Source organism: Catharus ustulatus, chromosome 1 (genome assembly GCF_009819885.2).
Source record: "Catharus ustulatus isolate bCatUst1 chromosome 1, bCatUst1.pri.v2, whole genome shotgun sequence".
NCBI lineage: Eukaryota > Metazoa > Chordata > Aves > Passeriformes > Turdidae > Catharus > Catharus ustulatus.
Window position 1 is genome coordinate 4,584,366 of NC_046221.1, and position 21,512 is coordinate 4,605,877.

The 21,512-nt window shown below is 46.9% G+C and overlaps 1 protein-coding gene across 1 annotated transcript in view; it reads right to left on the reverse strand.

The window, feature by feature from the left end:
* XIRP1 (xin actin binding repeat containing 1) overlaps window positions 1-14,996 on the reverse strand; it is a 30,588-nt gene extending 15,592 nt beyond the window's left edge. Inside the window, exons 1-4 of the mRNA XM_033075289.1 lie at window positions 14,869-14,996; window positions 13,608-13,662; window positions 11,965-12,333; window positions 11,145-11,226 (exon numbers count right to left, since the gene is read on the reverse strand). Coding sequence (XP_032931180.1) covers window positions 11,145-11,226; window positions 11,965-12,333; window positions 13,608-13,662; window positions 14,869-14,996 — 634 coding nt within the window. The remainder of the gene's footprint in view (window positions 1-11,144; window positions 11,227-11,964; window positions 12,334-13,607; window positions 13,663-14,868) is intronic.
* Window positions 14,997-21,512: the final 6,516 nt, after the last annotated feature.

Genomic DNA, 21,512 nt, shown 5'->3' on the forward strand with positions numbered 1-21,512 from the left:
CCCATTTCTAAGTGCCTCTGCCCTTGGATGTGACAGCTGCCATGTGCAGAATCACATCTGTCCCAGTTTTTCTCCCAGAGAATCAGTTCCCTGACAAAAGTGACTCCTAAATACCGGCACAGCTCCATGGCTGGGCTGGGGGAATTTGCATGGATGGGTGAGCACCCATAAAAGCTGGCTGGGAACCCAGTGCTGCTGCTTAATCCAGGGCCAGGCAGCCCATTGGGGGTGCTCAGTCAGTGGGGAAAGGTTTAAATCTCTGCCCTAACCCCTCTGCCAGTGGCCCTGGTCCGCAGGGAAGCTCTGCCAGAGGGGACACGTTGTGAGGGAGGTGTGGGAAGCAGGGCAGGGTCCCTGCTGCCCCAGTTTGGAGGCTGCTGGAAAGGTGAGTGGCTCTGGGATGCTTCAGTGGTGGGTGGCCAGGGAAGGGTAGACCTGGGACAGGGAGGATTTGGGCAGGAGAGAATCTCTATCTGATCCTCATTGCCCTCATGACCCACTCATGAGGCTTTACAGAATGTTAAAATGCCATCTGTTTTTTCAGAAGGAAGGGGGAAAAAAGGTGGGACAGAGATACACCAGGGAGCATTGATGGGATTTTAGAATCTAGCAAAGAGTGAGGACCAGTCATGCTCTAAAACACTGCTCACCCTCACGGGTGCTCCCTCCTGATGCCCAGATCACACTTTGTTCTCTTTTCAAACCGCAGTACTTTCTCTCATTTTCAGTCCTACAAAGGACTGGGAGTGTTTGAAATTCAAGCTTTTTCTTTCTGTCGTGGATTGGCCTATTGTGTGCCGGAGTGGCAATTGTCAACATGTTCTTTTTACATAGAATTCATGTGGTTTTTTACTGTTTTGGTCCAAGAATACCTGTTAAAACTATACAGGCTAGGAATCAACATTTAAAGGTAAGTACTGAGATTTTCTCATGCTCACCTACCAACTCAGATATAAGAACAGCACTTATTACAGTTGGATGATTAATGAAAATCACACAACTTAACCTTTTTTTTTTTTTCTGATTCCAAACTTTCATGAGTATACATTGTCTTTTCAAATAAATTTGTCCAGCATCATATACAATATATCCCTGATTTGGAGGTGGGGAGCCCTGCTGATATAGAACATAAATGTAATTACTAACACATATCAAATAAATAGAAATCATTCTCTTTGGAAATGATTTAAGAGAGATTTTGCCCTGTCTGCGAGCCATTTCCTGCAATGATTAGACAGGCTCTGGTACATAGAGCTAATAGGTGATTTCTGGGGTGGGAAATGGGATGAAAAGAAAAGCACCAGAAACAAAGGAAGGTGCTAGACAAAAAAGTAAAATAAAATAATGTAACTAAAGACCAGCTGTGTTGAAGAGGAAATAACATTTAAATGATAATTTCATGCATTCGGATTTTTCTACTAATTATAGTAAAATAATTAACATTATGCACATGTATAAAGTTGCATTTGCAAACCTGAGAGGGTGGGAAGCTGTGAAAGAAAAAAAAGTGTCTTGTTTCCTGCCCTTGATTCTCAAAATCAGATCTTTTTGCAGTTTTTAGAACCTCCAAATGAAAGGTTCATGATCTTTGGTCACTTCTGCAAATGTTTTTGGCTCTTTGGTGTCAGCTGGAATGTCCTTTGCAGGAGCAGCATCAGGACCCCCCAGGTAATTTAAAGAGCTTCTGAGAAGAGTTGGGAAAATTTAGCCTCAGGCAGAGCTGAGTATCTGCCCCAAGGCAGCTCGGGGCTATTTCTGGGCTTTGCAAAAATCCAGGAATGTGGAGGACTCTATTCTGGGCACCAAAAAAATGCCAAGAAGCTCTTCTGAGAGACAGCTGCGAGTGGCACTGCTGTTTGGGGACATGGCCTTCCTGCGTGGGCCAACTGCTGTGGGCTTGTCTTTCCTTAGGGGGGATCCAGAATCACCCCATTATCCATCACCCCATCACCCTATTAACCCATCAACCCATCACCCCATCATCCTATTAACCCCATTATCCATCACTCCCTCACCCCACGGTTTGGGTACCGAGGGTCTGGAGGAGGAGCTGGGTGCAGCCCCGACTGTGCCCTCGGCATTGCCTCGTTCTCTGTGTCCCTCTGCTGTGTTATTAAAGGGTCAACAAAGGCCGAGTGGATGTTTAGTGACTGTCCCTGGCTGTGTGTCACTGGGGGTGCCCAGCACTGCCCCTGACACATCGTTCTCGTACCCTCCAGCGGCTCTATCTGCTATTCACAGAGGGGTTTTCACTGGAATGGTCATAAACACCCCTGCTTGATATCCATTCCCTGTTTCTCTATATCCTCTATCCCACCATCAGCACCACTTTTATCCCCAACCCATCTCCCAGGCTCTTTTCCCTCCTGCACTGTAGCATCTCAGCCCTTGCAGTTCAGGATGACCACCCATGCCAGCAGCTCTCCTCCCTCTAAAACCCCCAGCAACACTCAGCTCCCCACTGGAACAGCCTCAGCCTGGGGAGAGGGCTCCTTGGCATGCCACAAATACCAGACCTTTTAAGGGAAGCCCTGTGTCACCCCTCTGAAGAGATACCTTGGGAATGTGTGTGCGGGCAGAGCATCCCCAGCCTCCCATCCTGCCCGGGATGCAGAGCCCAACTGGGATCAGGGATCAGGGCCCTGCATCTCCCAGCATTGCTGTGCCATGCCATGGTGTTTACGTGGGGGCATTGCAGGGATGCCACATGCCCTGAGGAGCTGCAAGGCCCTGCCCTGCTTTTCTATTCTTGTCCTGGTGTTTCCATGCTGCTGTCGGCTCTTTATCACCGGCAGCCAAGAAAATTTAATACTGTTTTGGACAAGTCACACCCCAAACCGAATTAGCAGTATCCTTTAAAGAGAAAACCCCAAACCCACTTGTAGCTACTGAGATTCTAGGGAATTTCCATTTGTTTCTGGGTAAGGCAAATTTCCAGAGACAATATGGGAGAGGAGAGGAATGGCTGGATTAAATGTATGAAATACCAGTAAGGTACAGAACTGCAAGGAAAGATTCCTACTTGTCTGTTCAGACCCAGCTGTGGCACTTTCACCAGTGCTAAAGAAGGATTTTCTCCCTCTTAGTAAAAGGTTTAGGGTATCCTGGCCTGGTTTCCTCCCAAAAGGAAGCTTTTGTATCCTGTAAACCAGACTGAGTCTATTCAAGGACTGAAAACAGCCTTGGCGAGATGTTCCTACAAATGTCCATGCTGAATCCTTTAATTGTCACTAGTGAATCATCCACCACTTTGCCTGAACAAGAGTATGGATTTTTATATTTTGCCTCTTCTCACAAAGTGATATCTGTACCTGACACACAGGGAAAAGAAGACAACTCCACCTTCCTTTCCCTAAATTCCTGTTTTCTAACAAAAATCAGAAGCTACCTCACTTATTTATTTTTTATACAAAGATTTGGGTGTAAACTGGAGACCTGGAGGGAACTGGACAAAGCTACAGAATTTCTGTCATTCTCACAGCCATCAACTGAACGTGAATCTCAGAAGGAAATATTGGCCATCAACAAATGCATGAGCTGAAAAAAATATTGCTTTCAGCTCAGGTCAGGCCTTCCCCACAGTGACTGAGGGGCATCCCCAGGGCTGGACCTGAAGTCCTGGCTGTCCTGGTGACCATGAGACAGCCCTCAGAGCCAAAAGGCAAATGGATAATCAGGTGTGAGACACATGTGAACACACAGGGGCACATCTCTGCTCCATCTTAGTGATGCAGGTTTTTGGAGAGTTCTTCCACTCATGTGAGCACAAACAGAGAGTGGGGTATGGCCATGTTAATGCTCTGACCCCACAGGCTCCTGAAGCCCTTTGTTTGGCTCAGGGTCATGAAGACATTTTTCAAGCCTCTCTGGAGACAGGGATTGAAGAGAGATGGAAAAAAATTCCCTCCTTAACTAATTCTTCCTTGCCTTCTGTTCCCTAGGGATGTAAGGTGAAGCAAAGCTCATTTCCTTCTGAACAGTCCATGCTTTGCTGCCTGCCCACAGCCAGTCCTGGACAGGATTTGGGTCAGGAAGGTGTCCCCTCCACCCCCAGCATCCCTCTCGCTCAACTGGATCCCACACAGATTCTTTCTCCTATTTGTGCTCAAAGTGATCAGAGTCATAAATAAGAATTGGGTATTTTTTTCTTTTGGGAGAGAGTAGACACTCAGATCTGTCCCCATGAATTCAAGCTTCAAAGCTGAATTTCAGTATTTTAGGACAGAAGAAAGGCACACAGTTACAGTGCTCTGTTTATCCCCTGTGCCCTAAACTGTGATCTTGAACCAAACCAAAGGCACCACACATGGAACACCCCTGCAGCACAGAGCAGGATTTACCAAGCTCTGGGCCAGCAGAATAAAATCCACAGCTTTCCATGAGTTTCAGCACTACTTTCACAGCGTGAAACACAAGCATCCTCCTTTGCCCTGCATTTTAGGACCAGTCTGAAGTTCATATTCATGCAACACTTCACCCCATTCTGATCCACCCCAGAATTACTTACAGGGAGTTCTCTGCAGTCCCAACAGGTGAGTCGTGTCTCAGACAGCCCCAGAGGAAAATCTGTGTGAAAGCCAGGGCCAGACAGCCCTTTGTGTATCCCAAAAGGAGCCCTGCTCCACACCCCACACCCTGGCTCCTGTTCACTGCCTCCCAGTGGTCTCTGGCAGCTGGTTTTATCTCAGAGTGCTGGGCTATGTTGAGAGGATGAACCACTTGGTCTATTTTTAGGGAACAGTGAAATTGCCCTTCCACCAGGCTGAGTCAATCATGAGTCCCAGCAATCCTGTGCAGGAGCTGGGAAAGGCTGGGGCCCTGGCTTATTTTCAGAATTTATTCATTCAAAATACCCCTGGTGTAACCTGGTACGGGACAGGGATGCATCCAGGCAGCAGTGCAATGGGGAAGAGGCATTTCCCTGACTCACTGTCATGTCCTCAGGCTGTGATCCTCACAGCCAGCCCCCTCTGTCACCTCTGCTCACAGCCTAAATTTTAAGAGAGAAGCTGAGAAGGTGAGAGGTATTACCTACTTTTTCTGTTTCCCTATTTCCTCATCAGTTCCAGTATTTTAGAAGCAAGAATGAAAAAAAATTACTTTGGGAAAGTGTCTAAAGAAGGACAACCACTCTACCTGCTTTATGGTGAGCTGGGAATTGCTCCAATCATTGCAGCAGTGTGGTGTCACAGGTAGCTGCTCTGGGAAGTGTTTAGAGAGGGATAATAATAAAGCACTCAAATCTGGAGGACTCTCCAATCCCTCAAAGTTCATCTGGGCAAAGGGTGCTATTTTTAGGGTGTTAATGGTGGGTAAAACTGTGTGCCAGAGCTGGTGATCTTGTCTGGCCAAGCTAATTTGCAAATACAAACATAACCAAAGGCTCTGGGGGTGGTTTTCAGAGCCCAACTTTAGCAGGCTGGGGTACCAGTTTGACTGATGTACCCAGTAACATGGAACCAGGCCCAGCTGTTCTGTCTTTGCTTTGCTTTTCTGACACCTTTAGAGAGTGTGTATTTGAGAACACCTCCCTGTGGCAATGGAAGATGTGGGTTGGCTGTGCCAGTACCAGAAGTCCCCATCACCTCAGATAAAACACTCCATGGTCTTTGTTGCAAAAGGCCAAGCAATGGATGCAGATTTTCCAGTTTCACAGAATCCCAGAGTGAATCCAGAGTGGTTTGGGTTGGAAGGGACATTAAAAATCATCCAGTTCCCAACTCCCTGCCACAGACAGGGACACCTTCCACTAGAGCAGGTTGTTCAAGGCCCCATCCAATCTGACCATGAGCACTTCCAGGGGTGGGACATCTACAACTTCTCTGGGCAACCCATTTCATTGCCTCACCACCCTCTGAGCAACATTTCTTCTTCTGAACATCTAATCTAAATCGCTCATCTTTAAGTTTTAAATTATTTCCCCTTCTCCGCTCACTATGTGCCCAGGTAAAAGGTTAATTTCCTTTTTTAAAAAGCCACCTTTAAGTAGTGAGATGTTTAAGTCTTTTTATGCACTTCTGAATAGTTTATCCTGACATTTACAGGGGTGTTTGGAGGGGCTGCTGCCCCTCCCTCTCCCCTGTGGGTCAGAAGATGCTGCACATCACCCAGGCTGCAGTGCAGCATGAGGTGTGCTTTCCTTGCCAACATCACACCCCATCTCAACGTGTCCAGCTGCAGATGAACATCTGTTTGCACTGAAGCTCCTGGAAGGGCCCAGCTCCTCTCTACCACAGCCCAGTTTCTTTAAACTTTAAGTTTCCCATCCTGCAGGGCTATGAGCTGCTATTCCCCTGCTGTCTGTGCCAAGCTGGTGCCTCTGGAGATCATCACCCCTCCTTCTGATATTTTCTCTGTGCTCTTTGTTGCTTCAATCCAAAACTGAGGGTCAGAAAAAGAGCTGTCAGGAGGGTGACAGGCAGGTATTGCCCAGCCAGGTGTTGGGGCAGGGGGTGGCAGGGCTGTCAGCAAACACACACCCACCCAGGTAGCACCAAGTGGGTGGCAGTGGTGTCTGCAAAAACAGCAGCACACTGGGAACTGAGATATCTTATTTATTCCACGTGGATGGAGGGACATAAATGCAGGAGGTGAAGGGCAGAGCAAATCAGCTCAGCCAGCAGCTGGCAGTGGGTATTTGTGTGTCATTCCTGCCTGTGCCTGGCAGGAGCACACAGGGGGGGTGTGTGTATTTGTGTGGAGTTCTGTTTTCATCTGCAGCATCTCTGTGCTCTGTCTGCACATACAGCAGCTCTTCACACTCCTGCTGTCTCTCTCCATCCCTAGGTGAGGGACCTGCTCTGCTGTGGGCTGTGACTTCAGTGCGTCCCCATCAGTGCCCTGCAAACTGCAGCCCTGAGAGATCCCAGCTACCTGACAGCTCTGCACAGCTCCTGGGGAAAGGGCTTTGTCCTCCTGCCTGAAAGACACCAACTAATTAGAAGGGCAGGAAATGAGAAAAAATAAATCACTGGGCACTGGGATTTTCTGAGAGGCACTGAGTGTGTGAGGAGAGAGATCAGCAGCCCCAGGGTGTTGAGCAGAGGGAGCCCCGAGCCCTTGGCTGAGATCTGAGATGAGGTGGCTCTTGCTGGGAGCCCAGAGAAGAGGGCAGGAGGGTCTCAGACAGGGAAAGGCTCTTTAGGAAAGACTGAGTGAAAGCAGAGACTGGGGCTGGCAGGAAAAGCCGATTAGGAGGGACAAACTTGTCTGCTTTGATTGTTGGCAGATCAGCAGAGGCTGATCCCTCCCCTGCCCTCCAAGAATTCCTGGGAAATACTGTGTGCTCCCGTGGCATCCTCCCCAAAAAATCCCAGCTTCCCTGGTCGGTCACAGGGGCTGGGAGAGGTGACAGGGCATGGGTGGCACTTCCTGCTGCAGTTTCTTTCTGCGATGTGAAAAGGAACTGTTATTTATGACTCTGATCGCTTTGAGCACAAATAGAGAAAGAATCTGTGTGGGATCCAGATGAGCCAGAGGGGTGCTGGGGGTGGAGGGGACACCTTCCTGACCCAAATCCTGTTCAGGACTGGCAGTGGGCAGGCAGCAAAGCATGGACTGTGAGGTGTTGGAGCTGGGGGACAAGATGAACACCCCAAGTTTGCCTCCTGCCCGAGCTGCAGAGGCACAAAGCAGTGAGAGCTGGACAGATTGGCCACTTACAGGAATCCTGACATTCAGCTCCTGTTTGTCATGCCCGTGAAAAGCGGGAAATGAGCTTTCAAGGATTATTCTGATTGCAGGAGACTCTATCACGGTAAGCACCGGAGCTTCCTTGAACTCGGAGCCGTCTCTGGCATCAGCACAGCCTTTTATCTTAAATCAGCATTTCCCTCCCCGCCTCTCAGACCTTTCCAGTTCACTGGCGATGTTCTCCCCAGCCCGTCTGCTGCAGACGGCGGAGTGATGCTGCAAAGCCCCGGGTCACAGGGAGGGACAGCAGCCTCCCCCGGGGCTGGGACAGCCGGAGCATCCCTGCGGAGCCCGATTTTGGGATGGCAGTGAGGCGTTCCCTTGTCGCTAGATGGCACCGCACCCCCTCGCAGCACAGCGTGCCGGGGATGGAGCCTCCCCTGCCGAGCAAAGCCTTGGATAAAATCAGTGTCCCTGCGTGCAGGATGGGGGATCCCACTCTTTACTGCCCTCTCCTTCGCCCCCTCCCCTTGCTTTGAAAATTGCCCTATGTAGAGGTCGAAATGAAGATAGGATAGGATAGGATAGGATAGGATAGGATAGGATAGGATAGGATAGGATAGGATAGAATTAAGAGTAGAAAAGAACAGAATAGAATAGAATAGAATAGAATAGAATAGAATAGAATAGAATAGAATAGAATAGAATAGAATAGAATAGAATAGAATAGAATAGAATAAGAATAAGAAAAGAGTAAGAATAAGAATAAGAATAAGAATAAGAATAAGAATAAGAATAAGAATAAGAATAAAAATAAGAATAGAATAAGAATAAGAATAGAATAGAATAAGAATAAGAATAAGAATAAGAACAGAATAGAATTAAGAATATAATAGAATTAAGAATAGGATAGGATAGAATAGAATAGAATAAGAATAGCATTAAGAATAGAATAGAATAGAATAGAATAGAATAGAATAGAATAGAATAGAATAGAATAGGAATAAGAATAAGAAAAGAGTAAGAACAAGAAAAGAATAAGAATAAGAATAAAAATAAGAATAGAATAAGAATAAGAAAAGAAAAAGAATAAGAATAGAATTAAGAATAGAATAGAATAGAATAGAATAGAATAGAATAGAATAGAATAGAATAGAATAGAATAGAATAGAATAGAATAGGGAGGAGGGGTTTGCAGGTGGGTTTGAGGCTGCCTGCATGCTCTGTGATTTGCAGTCACCTCATGCTCCTGTTTCATCCTTGCTCTGCACTGAGGGAACAGCCCCGTGTGCCCTTCATCTGGGAGCCATGGATAATAGAGTGTTAATACACACACACACAAACCCGTGTGCATGTCCCGCTTCTCTCTTCCTTTGCCACAACTCCCTCTCTCTGATTGCCAAAATTCATCTAGAAGTTGCTGATTTTTAAATCCAGAGTACTCAGAAGACTCTACCTGCAATAAATTAGCTGGTGCCTTCCCCTTTTGAATATTAAAGGACTCAAGCTGGATTCAAGCTTTCAACTATTTCCCTTTAGGGGAAAAAAAAATGGTTCCTTGATCTGCCATCTTCCTTCCTAGGAAGAATTTTGTTCTGCTGTGTAAGTCTTCCAGTGCTCAGTTTAATCTCATTACTGCCACTTGCACCTCTTTAATTAGTGACTTGGTGACGTCTTTGGTGGCAGCTTCCTCCAGATCATCTGATATTGCCAGTGTGACCAGGGGCACAGCCCGGCTGGTTTGGCTGCCTGGGAATGTGCTTTTCTAAGGGCTGTTTCAGCTGTCCCCTTTGAGCAATGCCCAGACCTGCAGCAGTGTCTCAGGTGTGACTGTGCTGTGCCTGGAAAGCGATGCAGCCACTGGTGCTTTGATTTTTTGGCAGTTATTCAGCTCCAAACTGAGGTGTTTGCTGACAAACCCAACCCCAGAGCTGTCTTTGAACACTGCCAAGCTGCTGCCCTCCATATCAGACATCCCAGCCCCTGAGAACTGTGATTATTGGATGGCTTCAAACCACTGCACACTGCTTTCCCCATCCCAAGTGTGGGATGTCCCCTGCCCATCCCTCAGGAGGGGCTGTCCCCAGAAGGGCTCCCTTAGAGGATCTGCCCTGGTCACTGCAGGGGCTCGTGGAGCACCAACATCTCCCTCACTCATGGGAATGACAGAACACAGCACAGGTACAGCCTGAGGTGCGTGTGTTCCCTGGGAGATTTGGGACAGCTAGCTCCTGGACTTTTTTAGGAAGCATGACAGCTCCTGTCTGAGCAAATCCAGCACCTACCTCAGCAGGAGCTGTGGCATTCCCAGCTCCCTGGATGGAATTGCCTCCCCAGAAGGACCTCACACAATGAAGCATGACCACATGAAGCCATGGCTATTACAAGACCTTTGAGTCAGGGGCTGGGGGGTGGTGTAAGGCTCTAAGATAGGCCATGATTCACCCCTGGCCAGCCAGAGGAAAAGATGTTCTTGGCACTGGAAAAGGCACACAAAACTGTGACAGCTTTGAGCTAGATACAGTGGTGACATCATGTGCTCTGCTACTAAAAAAAAATATCCCAGCAATTCTCTGGAAACCTCAGCTCCATCATTTGTGTGTAAGAGACTTCTTTTCCCATGCAGTTGGGTAATTAAATAAAGGGTCTCAAATCCAGGCAGCATGTGATCCTTTTTTCCCCCCTCTTGTGTGAAAGGCAAGAAAGAAATGGAAATAAAAAAGAACAAATCTTAAATACATAATTTAAGGGGACCCTGGATTCCTGATCCAGGTCCAAAAATTGTGTGCTGGTCCATTGTCTCTAATCCAGTCATTATGGGATTTTTGGAGACCTGGTTTTTGGTTTTTGTTTTTTTTTTTTCCTGCCCTAAGTCAAACAGCAAAGTTCGGCAAAATTCAACCCTTTCCCATGCAAAGCTTGGATTTCTCACTCTTGACAGATGTCTCTTGCCTTGAAATATCCCTGACCTGCTTTAGTCCTGATGATATCATAACATTAGGGATCACTTACATGCCCTGTGTTAAGCCAAGGATGACTCTGACACACCACTGCTGCCAAATCCAAAAAGGAGCCCAGCCAAGGCTCCTTAGTTAGGTACAAAGGAACCTCTTCCCTCTTCCTCTCCTCAGGGCTGAGGTGCAGGGAGATATTACTCATCCCAAACTAAACATGGATGTATTTCTGCCTTGGTATTTCATAGCAGCTATTTTTGAGTGCTGGGATAAGAGCACAGGGAGAGCCAGCACGGCTCTGTGGACTCATCACTGGCCCAGATCCCGGCTGTGCTGGGATTTGCCAGCTCTGTGGAGTGGGACTGATCAGGGCTGCAGTCAGGGGATTGTCTGCTCCCTGTGCTCCTTATCCTTGGCCACATTCCTGAATGTCCCACATGTCCCCAGCCAGTGTCTGCTCTGGGGCTGGGTGGGAAATCCAGTTTTGTAGAAGGACCAGACCCTTCTCAGCTATAGAGGTAGCAATGATGCCTGGAAACCAAAATAAATCCAACTCACAGCTTCTGCCCGTGGCTGAGTCATCAGCTGTATCTGGCACTGAGGAGATGATGCCCTGCCTGTCCCAGGGCTGCTTCCCTTCCTGTGTGGGAACAACAGCAGGGAAACAGGTAAGTTCCCACAAATAGAGGAGAGGAACTGCACAAAGGCATGGTGTGGGGAAAGTGATGGCACCAGAGGCTTTCCAGAGCCAAATGTGGCTTTTTTTACCTGCAGGAGGCAGCCTTGGCTTTGCTCTGCTCTCTCCAAGGGCTGCTCTTCACAGCTTTTTGATGCTCTGCCTCATTTCCTGAGCTAAGTGGCATTTTCCCTGCCTGTCTTTGATTTTGAGGCCACCTTTCAGAGACAGGATTATCCATCCATTTCCTTTACCAACTCTCACAATGATTTTTATGTCTCAAACCTGGTAGAGACTGTTTCCCTTTGCTGCCCTCCCAGTGAAGGAGCAGTCCCACATGTGGGCTGATATCGTGCACCAAAGAGATGAACATGATAATTTCTGATGGGATCTCACCCATAATTAACATTCCAGATGATATCAACATGGCTGATATAATTTTTCGTGTTTCCTGGGTCTCTCCTTAGGCTGCCCATTCCTACCAACTCCTTCCCTCCAGGAGGAGGTTCATCATGAGGAGTAGATTGTTGAACATCATGACCCTGGTGCCATTAAATCACCCAGAGCTGCATGGCACTAAACACAAACATCCACAGGGAAATCTGTCTCCTGTGCCTGGGGATTGGCATCAGTGGGAGATGAATCACCATTTAAAAGGATAAAATGCATTTCCAGGTCTTTTGAAGAAGAGCACCTACTGACCTTTGCAGCACCCCCTGTGGGGGTGGCAGGGCTCCATCCAGCTTTCCTCTGGGAGCTCTGGAGAGGGGAGAGGAGGGCTGGCTCCCTGTGGGGTTTGCTGTCCATGCTCAGGGGCTGGATTGTTGTCAGGATGCTGCTGTGACCATCCTCCCTCCTCCTCAAAGGGGATGGTGAAGCCAGGGGAGCACAATTCTTACAGTGTGGGGTGAAATTTCCTCTGAAATTCCTTGCTGGGGCACCAATCTTAGGGATGGGAGCACCCTCCGTGGGTTTGCTTGAGCACATATCACAGGGATGATTTGGAGGCAAAGCACAGCTTTTCCCTGCTGGAATGACATTGTTCTGTGATGGATATCTTGCTTCCATGAGCTTAAAAAAAAAAAAAAAAAGTAGAACAAACCAAATCATCAAAATAGCTTCTTATATAATTTCAAATTAAATAATGTGAAATTTTTATTTCCTGCTCTTCTACTTCAAGTATCACATCTGTTGATTTTCTAACTTTGTGGAATGAAAGAGTATCCCACCACTTCCTATGTTGTCTGAAATAAATGTTGAGGACACAATAGCTTGGTTTTGAAGTGTTGAAGTTTCTGTCTTGCCTGTTTCCAGTGAACCCTCTTGACTTGTCCATGAGCATGCAAGAAAGCCTTGGAATAGAAAAAATATAGCCAGTGGCTGTGTCCTCTCTTGGATCATTGCTTTGTTCCCATCTCCATCCTCCTACTCTATGAAAATATTGATCAACAGTCAGGAAAAAAAAAAAAACTATAATTTAATAAGAAATTTCCAGTTTCTTCTTAGAAACCTGGACTGAAAACAAAAAATTTCAGATTCTGCTTTTTGTTTAATTAGGTGGAATTCATCTTTCTGTGGGTAGTGGGAGTCAACCCCATTTTTAGCAGAAAAGCTGGATAAAGGCCAGAATATCTGGCTTCCAGTGTGTTATCTTCTCTTTTTTATTCCATGTTTTAAGAGGCCCCTTATCACAAAGCAGAATAAACACAGAGCTGAGATCTGCACATCCTGCCAATGAATTTGCAACCAAAATGTGAGGAACACTGGCAGGTAGGAGGTGTCCCTTTGCCATGATGTGAGAACAGTAGTCACAGCTTCTGGCTAGGGTGAATTCCATTTGAGATGCTGAATTGCAGACCCCTAAATGCAAAATCTACCTATGAACTTGATGTCTAAGTCCCATTACAGTATAAAAGACCAAGAAAGTCCTAAATTGTGGAGTAGAATGGCAGAAATGACACAAGCACCTAATTTAAGACACACAGGAGGGCAGAGATGTCCCAGCACCATCCCTGCTAGCCCAGTGTGGCTCTCTGGGTGCCTTAATGAATTTCCAGCCAGCACTAAATCTTCTGCCAAGTCCTTCACTTCTTAATTGTCTTCTGTTAGTCTACTTCCACAGTAACCTGAATATTACACATGAAATTTCCATCCTGGAGCATCTCATGTGTGCCAGTCCCTCTGTACATACTGAGGCAGCCAGGTCTGACCTGTGCTGGGCTCTCCTCAGAACAGCACCAGTTACTGCAGAAAATGCTGGATTTTGGTTTGTCTCTCACTGCCAAGAGCTGGAGTTTTATTTTTTGAGGATAACCCATACCAAACTCTGAGCTTTTGGCTCTCACCTTGGGATGTTCTTGCTTGGTCATGCTTTTTTCACCGTTCAGGATGCGCTGGTACCTGCAGGGACGACAGGAGATGGCACCTGAGTCCCTTTTGCATATTGTGGACAGGCTTATTCTTCTTTTACCTACCCTCAAAATATCAAAGAAAGCTTGAAGAATGACAGAGATGTGAGAAATCTCCCAGGGAGGACTGGTTTTAGCTCAGGGCAGTACTGCCAGGGCCTTGCTGAGCCCTCTCCTCCTGAGCTCTGTGCAGAATTTTCCCTGGAGCATCCATGTCCCTACTGGTAGGGGATGTGTTGGGGGTTTACATTGCCTGAACAGGGTCTATTATTGCACTTTGCTGATTTATGGCTTGGAGCTAAAATCAGGCTTTCCAGAAGGTCAATTCATTCAGCTTTAACCTAATGGAAAGGGGTTTATCAAGTTGGTTCCTGACCCAATACAGCAGCAGAGATGAGTGAGGGCTTTGCAGAAGAAATCACCTCCCTTCTCTTCTGTGCTCTGGGGGGTGCACTCAGCTTTCTCCAGAGACCCTGTCAGAGACATGGCTGCTTACAGTGGAAAATCACCAATTTTTGGGCTATTTGGAACTAAACTGTCCCTTGGGGAAGTTCAGGAGACAGACCTGACAGCTGCTCTGTCACTCTTATATGGAGGGAGATGTATTTTGGGTTCTGTTCCTAATCTTACTTGTCTCACACTTGGCAGTGTTTTGGGCTGATCTCAGTTATGGGTTGTAACAAGAAGAGAAATCAGCCCCTAAGAGGCTTGGGCTGAAATGTGACTCTCCCTGGAGTCTTTTGGTGAGAGACAGCTGAGAGAAACCAGAAGGGGATGCAGTGCCCATACCCCTCTTCCTTCCCCATCAGCTCATCTCTCCAGAATTTGTTCTTTCCCTTCTGGCACCTTACAAACTACCAGGATTAAAAAGCTTTAATTGTCCACCTGGGAATGCTCCAGTCCTTGGGGTCAAGGGCAAATTCCTCTGTGCCATTTTATTTAGTGAAGATTGTCGACTGTGTCTGGATTTTAAATCAGGACTTTCCAAGACATAATAATGGACTGGAAATACAGAACAGACAGGAGCACTCGTGACAGAAAACACTCACCTCTCACTTGAGACCTGACAATTTGGGATGCTGTGCTTGGGAAACATCTCATCTGAGTGAGGTTTGTTTGTTACAGAGGTGGAGAGGGAGAATCCTCCCTGGAACCCCTGGGATCTGAGGGGAAGTGCAACCACAGATTCAACACTCACCTGGCAACCAGTTCTGAGACAGACAGAGCTTTCCTCAGAAGAACTGTCCTGAGCTCTGGGTTGCTCCTTGGAGAAGGGCACAGAGAAGGGAAGGACTGAGCTGGCCTCAGCTTCTCAGCTTTTTCCATGTTTTCTGTCTGCTGGCATTGAAACAAGAGAGCAAAGGTTATGGTGCTGGAGGGACTCGGGGAAAAGAGGCCAAAAATCAGTGTGTGCATCTCCACCCAGGGCATCAGGAAAGGACTGTGCAACAAATGCTGTCCTCACAGGCACAGCACAAACCTCATCACTGAAATTCACTTCTGAAAAGCAAAATGGGGTTAATTCACTATTGAAAAAAGAAATGGGGTTGAAGCAGACACAAGTGAAATTAAATCACACTTAATGCAGGGAATTGGTCTTTTCTGCTCTGTCTACCACTTAGCTCATTCTCTTAGATCCCCAAGTTCATCTCTATGACAATGAGAGATGTGAAAAAAGAGAAGACATGAAGAAAATTAGCTTTAAATAATTTAAAAGTTATTTAATGTAATTTGCACAGGCATCATTAGTTAAATTTTTCTGATGTTTCCAGTGTCACATAGACCTGAACCAGCTCTGGATTCAGACAGTTGCTGGAGATTTAAGTACCCCTTGGCCTCTTCTGCCAAAAATGTTCTTGTTTTCCAGACTTCAGCAATGTGCAGCAGAAGTCTCAGGCATTGTATTTGCAGTGACTGATCTGACACTTGGAAGTACATTAGGTCATCTGGGGTTCATTTTCTGAATGTAGACAGAGCTCAGGGGACCTACAAGTTCTATGTAATTGCTTTTTAATCACTGACACAGACATTTGAACTATGGGATTATTAAGTACTTGTATTTACATTTTGGAAGTATTTGTTCTAAAAGCCACGTTGCTTGTAAAAAAAAAATGTTTCATCAGCAGTCTCTGTGGCTCTGGCCTGAATATTATTCAGTGTCCAGTCATTGTCCACCCGTGTTTGGGTGTCCATTTCCAGATGCACTCAAAAGGGATAGAATTTTGGGAGGATAAGAATGTAATTGTGAATATCTGCTTCCCTTCCCATGCCTGTTAAGACATCTGAAATAAAGACCAGAGGGGGGAAATATATTTCTCACTAGTTGCTTTAAAAATTCCTTTTTTTTTCTTTTCTTTTTTTTTTTCCAGGTTGCTTCCCATGGTGTTAGAGAAGAGCCAGATCTGTCAGATCACAGGCTCCCACCTCCCACAGTTAAGGGGCTGTTTCCCATTTTTGTGGTGGTGTCTAACATTAAACAATTCCAGGTTAAGGGCCCTCCAGGGATTTACTTTGTGGCCAAATGAGCCTGTTAGGAGAGCAGAATTCCCAATCCCTCCTTTCCCTTAAATACAGGCAGTCGATGAAAATACCCCTTCTCAGCCCACCCTGAGCAGTTCCCACAGCCAGCACAGCACTCCCCAGTTGCTAAGGGTTTACAGGATTTTTTTTCTGATATTAATTCATTCCATCTCCTGTGATCTGGGAGGGGTTTTTGTGTAAAATCACTTACATGCTAGAGCGCTTCCCTCTGCCTGAGATCTGCCATTTGATAGTCTCCTTGGGGCACCACACTGCTGACTCCTTCCTCTCCCCCTCCTGTGCAAGAGAGGAGGCAAAGTCCCTTGGCAGAGCTGCAATTAAATATTAAAAGCTGATGTGCAAGTGGGGATGGTGTTGAATAGGAGAGCTGGCACTGAAGAGTGGAGGAGATGAAGCCTCTTCCCTCCTCCTGTCAGTTTTTTGCCAATTATTGAGGTCTCATTCCTCCCCATAAAATCATCAGATAAGTTCAGACCCACAGCCATGAAGACCCAAAAATGGAATCTGATTTAGGTGGGAAGCTGCTGGAATTTGTATCCCCACCTTGTCTCATAATGAGCTCCACTCTAACAAGGGGATTTTTAAATGGAAGGTTCTGGCACAGCTCATACACCCATACTCCAAACCAGAGAATGTTTTCTGTTCAATTTGTGGTCCCCTGGGCTTGTGGCTTTTCTGGGGAGGTTCTGCAGGAGAGGGATTCTCTCTGGGGTGTTAGCAGCTCCAGGGAACACGCTGCTCCTCCTGGAAAAATGAAAGGCAGGCCAGGGTCCAGATGGAATGAATGGAAATAATTCACCATTAGGGGAAACAGAGGGCAGGACCATCTGAGGAGATCTGATTTAACCAAAATCTCAGTTTGATTAAAGTCAGAGTCTGGCAAAATCAGCCTCCTCAACTTCTCAAAAAGCACCATGGCCACAAAAAAACCTGCTTTTCACCTAACAGTAACTGGGTTACTGCAAAGTTCTTCCTGGGATTTGTTCTGCTCATGCTGGAAGGTTGACCAAGCAGCAAAGCCAGTGCACAAATAAGAGCAGGTCACTGTGTTGGTTTATAATGAACAAGAAAAGCTACATTTGACATCAAAAGTTGGGAAATAATTTACTGAGAAATGAGTAAGCTAAGCAAGAAACCTTTGAGATGAGAAGCCAGTGAGTCAAGGGCAAGGCAGAGATGTGGATAAACAAATGGAGTGTCCGTGTCATTGCTGTAGGAAATAATAGCTTGCACTTCTCCATCTGTTCTGATTCAGTTCTTACTGGAACAAACCTCCTTACTCAGCTTTTATTTCAGCATCTAAAGCAACTGAGAAGCACTAATGGTTTGAATTCTCTGTCCTGTGGATAGATACAAGTTTGGTTCCACATGGAGGGCTCTGGTCATGGTGTCAGTCCTGTTCCTTTCAGCAGTGCCTGAAACCAGCCTGGAGCTCAGCCCTGGCTGTGTACATGCTCAGGTTTGTGCCAGATGTCTCCCAGGCAATGTCTGATGGACAATTCAGTCCTTGGAGGACTGGGCAGGGTGCCCTGCATGGTCATGGGGAAGTTCCAGGGACTGTAGCAGCTGCTGGGTTATCAAAAGACAAACCTGATGGAGGAGAGAAGGATTTTAATTTTGTGAGCAGCCCAAAGCTCAGAAGCTGGGATGCATCCTTGGTAGTTATTTATTTTAGTGGAGGAGGATTTGGCTGCCAGAATGAAACAATGAGCACTGCAGTCCTTCCAATAATGAGTAATAGAGGCTGCTAAAAGCCTCATGAATTATTTCGGGGACTACTGCTCTCCAGCTCCTCTCTCCATAAAAGGGCTGCATGGAACAATTCCCTGCACAGCTCTGAGGCACCCTCACTAGATAAAGTGTGTTTTGAAGCTGTTTTTGCCAGGATGACAGAGCCTTAGGCTGATTCCTCAGCTACTGTCTCTGCTGGGGGCATAGCTCTTCTGACAGGATTTGAGCCCTCACCATCAGTGGTGCTCTGGGTTTGCTCTGCTGGCAAGGATCTGTGGGAAGAGGGGAAGGAATTCTTCATGCTGAGATGTTACTAGGAAGAGGGGCCTGAATCACACTGATTTGCCTCCAGGTGGCAAATCAAGGCAGTGGGGGACTAGTTAGAGGATGGAGGGACTGGAGTACCAGTCCCCAAAACAGCTTTTCTTCAACAACCAAGGAACAGAAATGATCACTGTTGAAGACTCCTGGGTTTGTGTCTTGCCTTGTGAGAAGTTGGAAGAGACACCTTGGAGAAACTGGAAGCTTTGCTGGGATGTGATTTTTGAGCTCCAGCAGTTCCCCCAGGTGGAGGACAAGGGGTGAAGAGGTGCTGTGAGGATCATTCTGTGGTCCCCAAATGCTCTTTCCAGCACCCCTTGAGATATTTGGGACACAGATTGGGTTCTGTCTGCTCTGCTCCTGTTCTCCAAGGAAAGCAAACAGTTCAGCACTGACTGTACCTCTGGAAGGGCCTTTCCAGATGTCCTTAACTCTAATTAAAAACTGCTGGCTGGGATATAAAGAGCAGCCAGCCTCAAACACCTCCTCTGTTTCCTGCAGAAAGGAGGGAACAACCACACTGCTTATGGGTGTCCCTGATGACACCTGCACAGAAAAGGCAGCTGAGAGGTTTTAGGAATCCAGGCTTGCTTTTCTCTGCATCCAGGCTGGCAGGGGAGGTTTGGTGTCTCATTGCTGAGCTCTCCAGCTCAGACAGGGGTGGGCAGTGCTGCCTGCATCCCACCTGAGACATGGGGAATCCTGGCAGGGGACAGAGGCAGCTCACAGGGAACTTTGAACTGGGAGCTGTAATGGTTAACACAGACAATCATTTCTAGCTGTGAGAACCCCCATCAGATTTGTGCTGACCAGACAGGGACAGCAGTTCACATAATCACCTCTACTTTTTTTTTAAATGTTGTTTTGATAGCTGTATTCCCACTAAAAACCTGTGTGCTCCCCTTTCTTTCCTCCCCATGTTCCCAGCTTTGCTGCACACAGATTTGTACTCTGCTTGTCAGAGCAGTGTTAGTGGGGATGGTGGGGTGTGAGCAAGCATGAGAGAATAAATCAGTTTGGGTGTGAATAGAGATCTGCTATTTGTTATAAACAGATTGATGCATAAATGGTTTTCTGAAAAATACTGATTGTGATGTTTGTTTCCTCCAGATTTGATCCCCAACCAAGGAATTCACAGCGAACTAGCTACAAGCAGTTGAGGGAAGAACCAGATTTTGTACTCTTTCCAGCACATTCTCCACATTTTTTGGGGGTGAGGAGAGCCATTTGCCTGTGTGGCCTCAGGGCTGGATATGTGACTGCACAGCCAGATTTTAATCCTGCAGCTGAAGGCCCTGTGCAGCTCCAGGGAGATGAAGCTCCCAGAGTCAATTCCTTTCCTTTGTCTGCTGAGTAGGGTCTGCACAAGCAGTTTGCTAAGGATGGATGAATTAGGGGAGGAAAAAATCCCTGCAAAGTCTCTGGTATTGCTTGCTCTCCCTCTCTCTGCCTTCTTCTTCTGGAGACTATCTGCATCCTCACACTCATTTCCATAATTATTGGTTTCATGTTATGTAACCCAAAAAAAAAAAAATTATCTATCAAATGCACATGTGGAACTAATGGGGCTTATTTGAAAAGACCTGTCTCTGCATTTGCAGCTGGTACATTTCTTGGTCCATTTGAATGAGCTCCCACAGCCCTGGCACGTGCTGGGGAGGGACCCCACGTGTGCTCACCCCTGGGACTGTGGGGCTCAGTTTTACCCCAACATGTAGGAACACAAATGCCTGAATATTCCCTACTTGCCAGGCTTTTCTTCTGGTTTTTTTCATGCAGAGTGGAAAGCTTGGATTTTTAGGGGAGAACTTTGTCATTTCTGGGTTTTGTGGTGGCAATTTCCACTTCAAGAAGTCCCTGGCTTCCCCAAGGAAACGAAAATAAACAAATTTTGGCATTTTTTGGACTCCATGCTCTCAAGTTCAGGTGGTGGTTGAGTTGCAGAGATGGCCAAGGATGTAGAGCTCAGCTTATGGGGACATCCCAGGCCAATTCCAGCTCCTGTTTGCCCTCAGTAAGTGAAATGCAGCAAATCTTGGTTCAGTGGAGACAAGATGTGGCTCTCAGGACATCAGTGTTACCATAGATCCACCCACCACCACAGGGTGTGTGAAATGAAGTTCATTCTGCACTGTAAGAAATTAAACACTGAAAAGGAGAAAACCCTAAACCCTTGTTTTAGAGTTTCAGGGTTTGATTTTGAGAGCAGCACTGGCACAGCCTGCAGGATCTGACAAGGTTTGTGAGCAGACAACACCCTGAAATGCTGCCCAAATTTGATTTTCTTGTGGTGCACAGGACCAGGCTGAGGGACAGCAGCAGCTCTGTTTGGGGTTTGATGGTTTTGGTGTTTGGTGGCTTTGGCACTCAGACACAGCCTGCACCTCCCTGAGGACCAGAGCTTGCCTCAAGCAACACCTGGGGATGTCTCTGCTTGCCACACCAGAGCATCTCCCTCTGCATGAAAGAGAATTAGAGAACCATTTAGGTTGGAAAAGACTTTTGAGAGCATCAAATCCATTCACCCAGAGCTGCCAGGTCCACCACTAAAACGTGTCCCCAAGTGCCACATCTACACACCTTTTAAATCCCTCCAGGGATGGTGACCCTACCACCTCCCAGGGCAGCCTGGTTCAGTGTCTGAAAATCCTTTGGGTGAAGGAATTGTTCCAAATACCTTTCCCTAGTGCTAACTGACCCTATTTCCTCTCATCCTGTCCCTGTTACCTGGAGAAGAGGCCACCCCACCTCTCCCTTTCTCCTTCCACCATGCTGCACTCCATGGGCTCCTCTCAATGCTCACAGCCTCTTGTTGTGTTGTTGTCTTAGAACAAGACTCATCTCCCCAAAATGCTGCTCCTTAAACCCTGTTTTGCCCTGCTCCAGGTGAATTCTGTGCCCACCCCCATGGCTGTCTCCATCTGGGGGAATCCTGAGCTGAATCCTCCCCTCCTGACCCAGTGATCCCCCATGGGTCCCCCATGCTGATGGCTGGGAGGGGAACACCAGCTTTCCCCCACCCAGCAGGACACACTGCTGCAATCAGGTCTGTGGATCATCACCCCAGACTTTCCTGAGTTGTTCTCACAAATGGCCATCCCCCAAATCCTCTTCATTTCTGCCATACCTTTCCATTGGCATAGGTCTCACCCCCTAAGTCTTCACTCACTCATCACAGCAAGGAAAATGCTGTTTGTGTGGAAATGAGGAAGAAAAGAAGGGAGAAAAGAAGGGGAAAAAGGAAGAGCT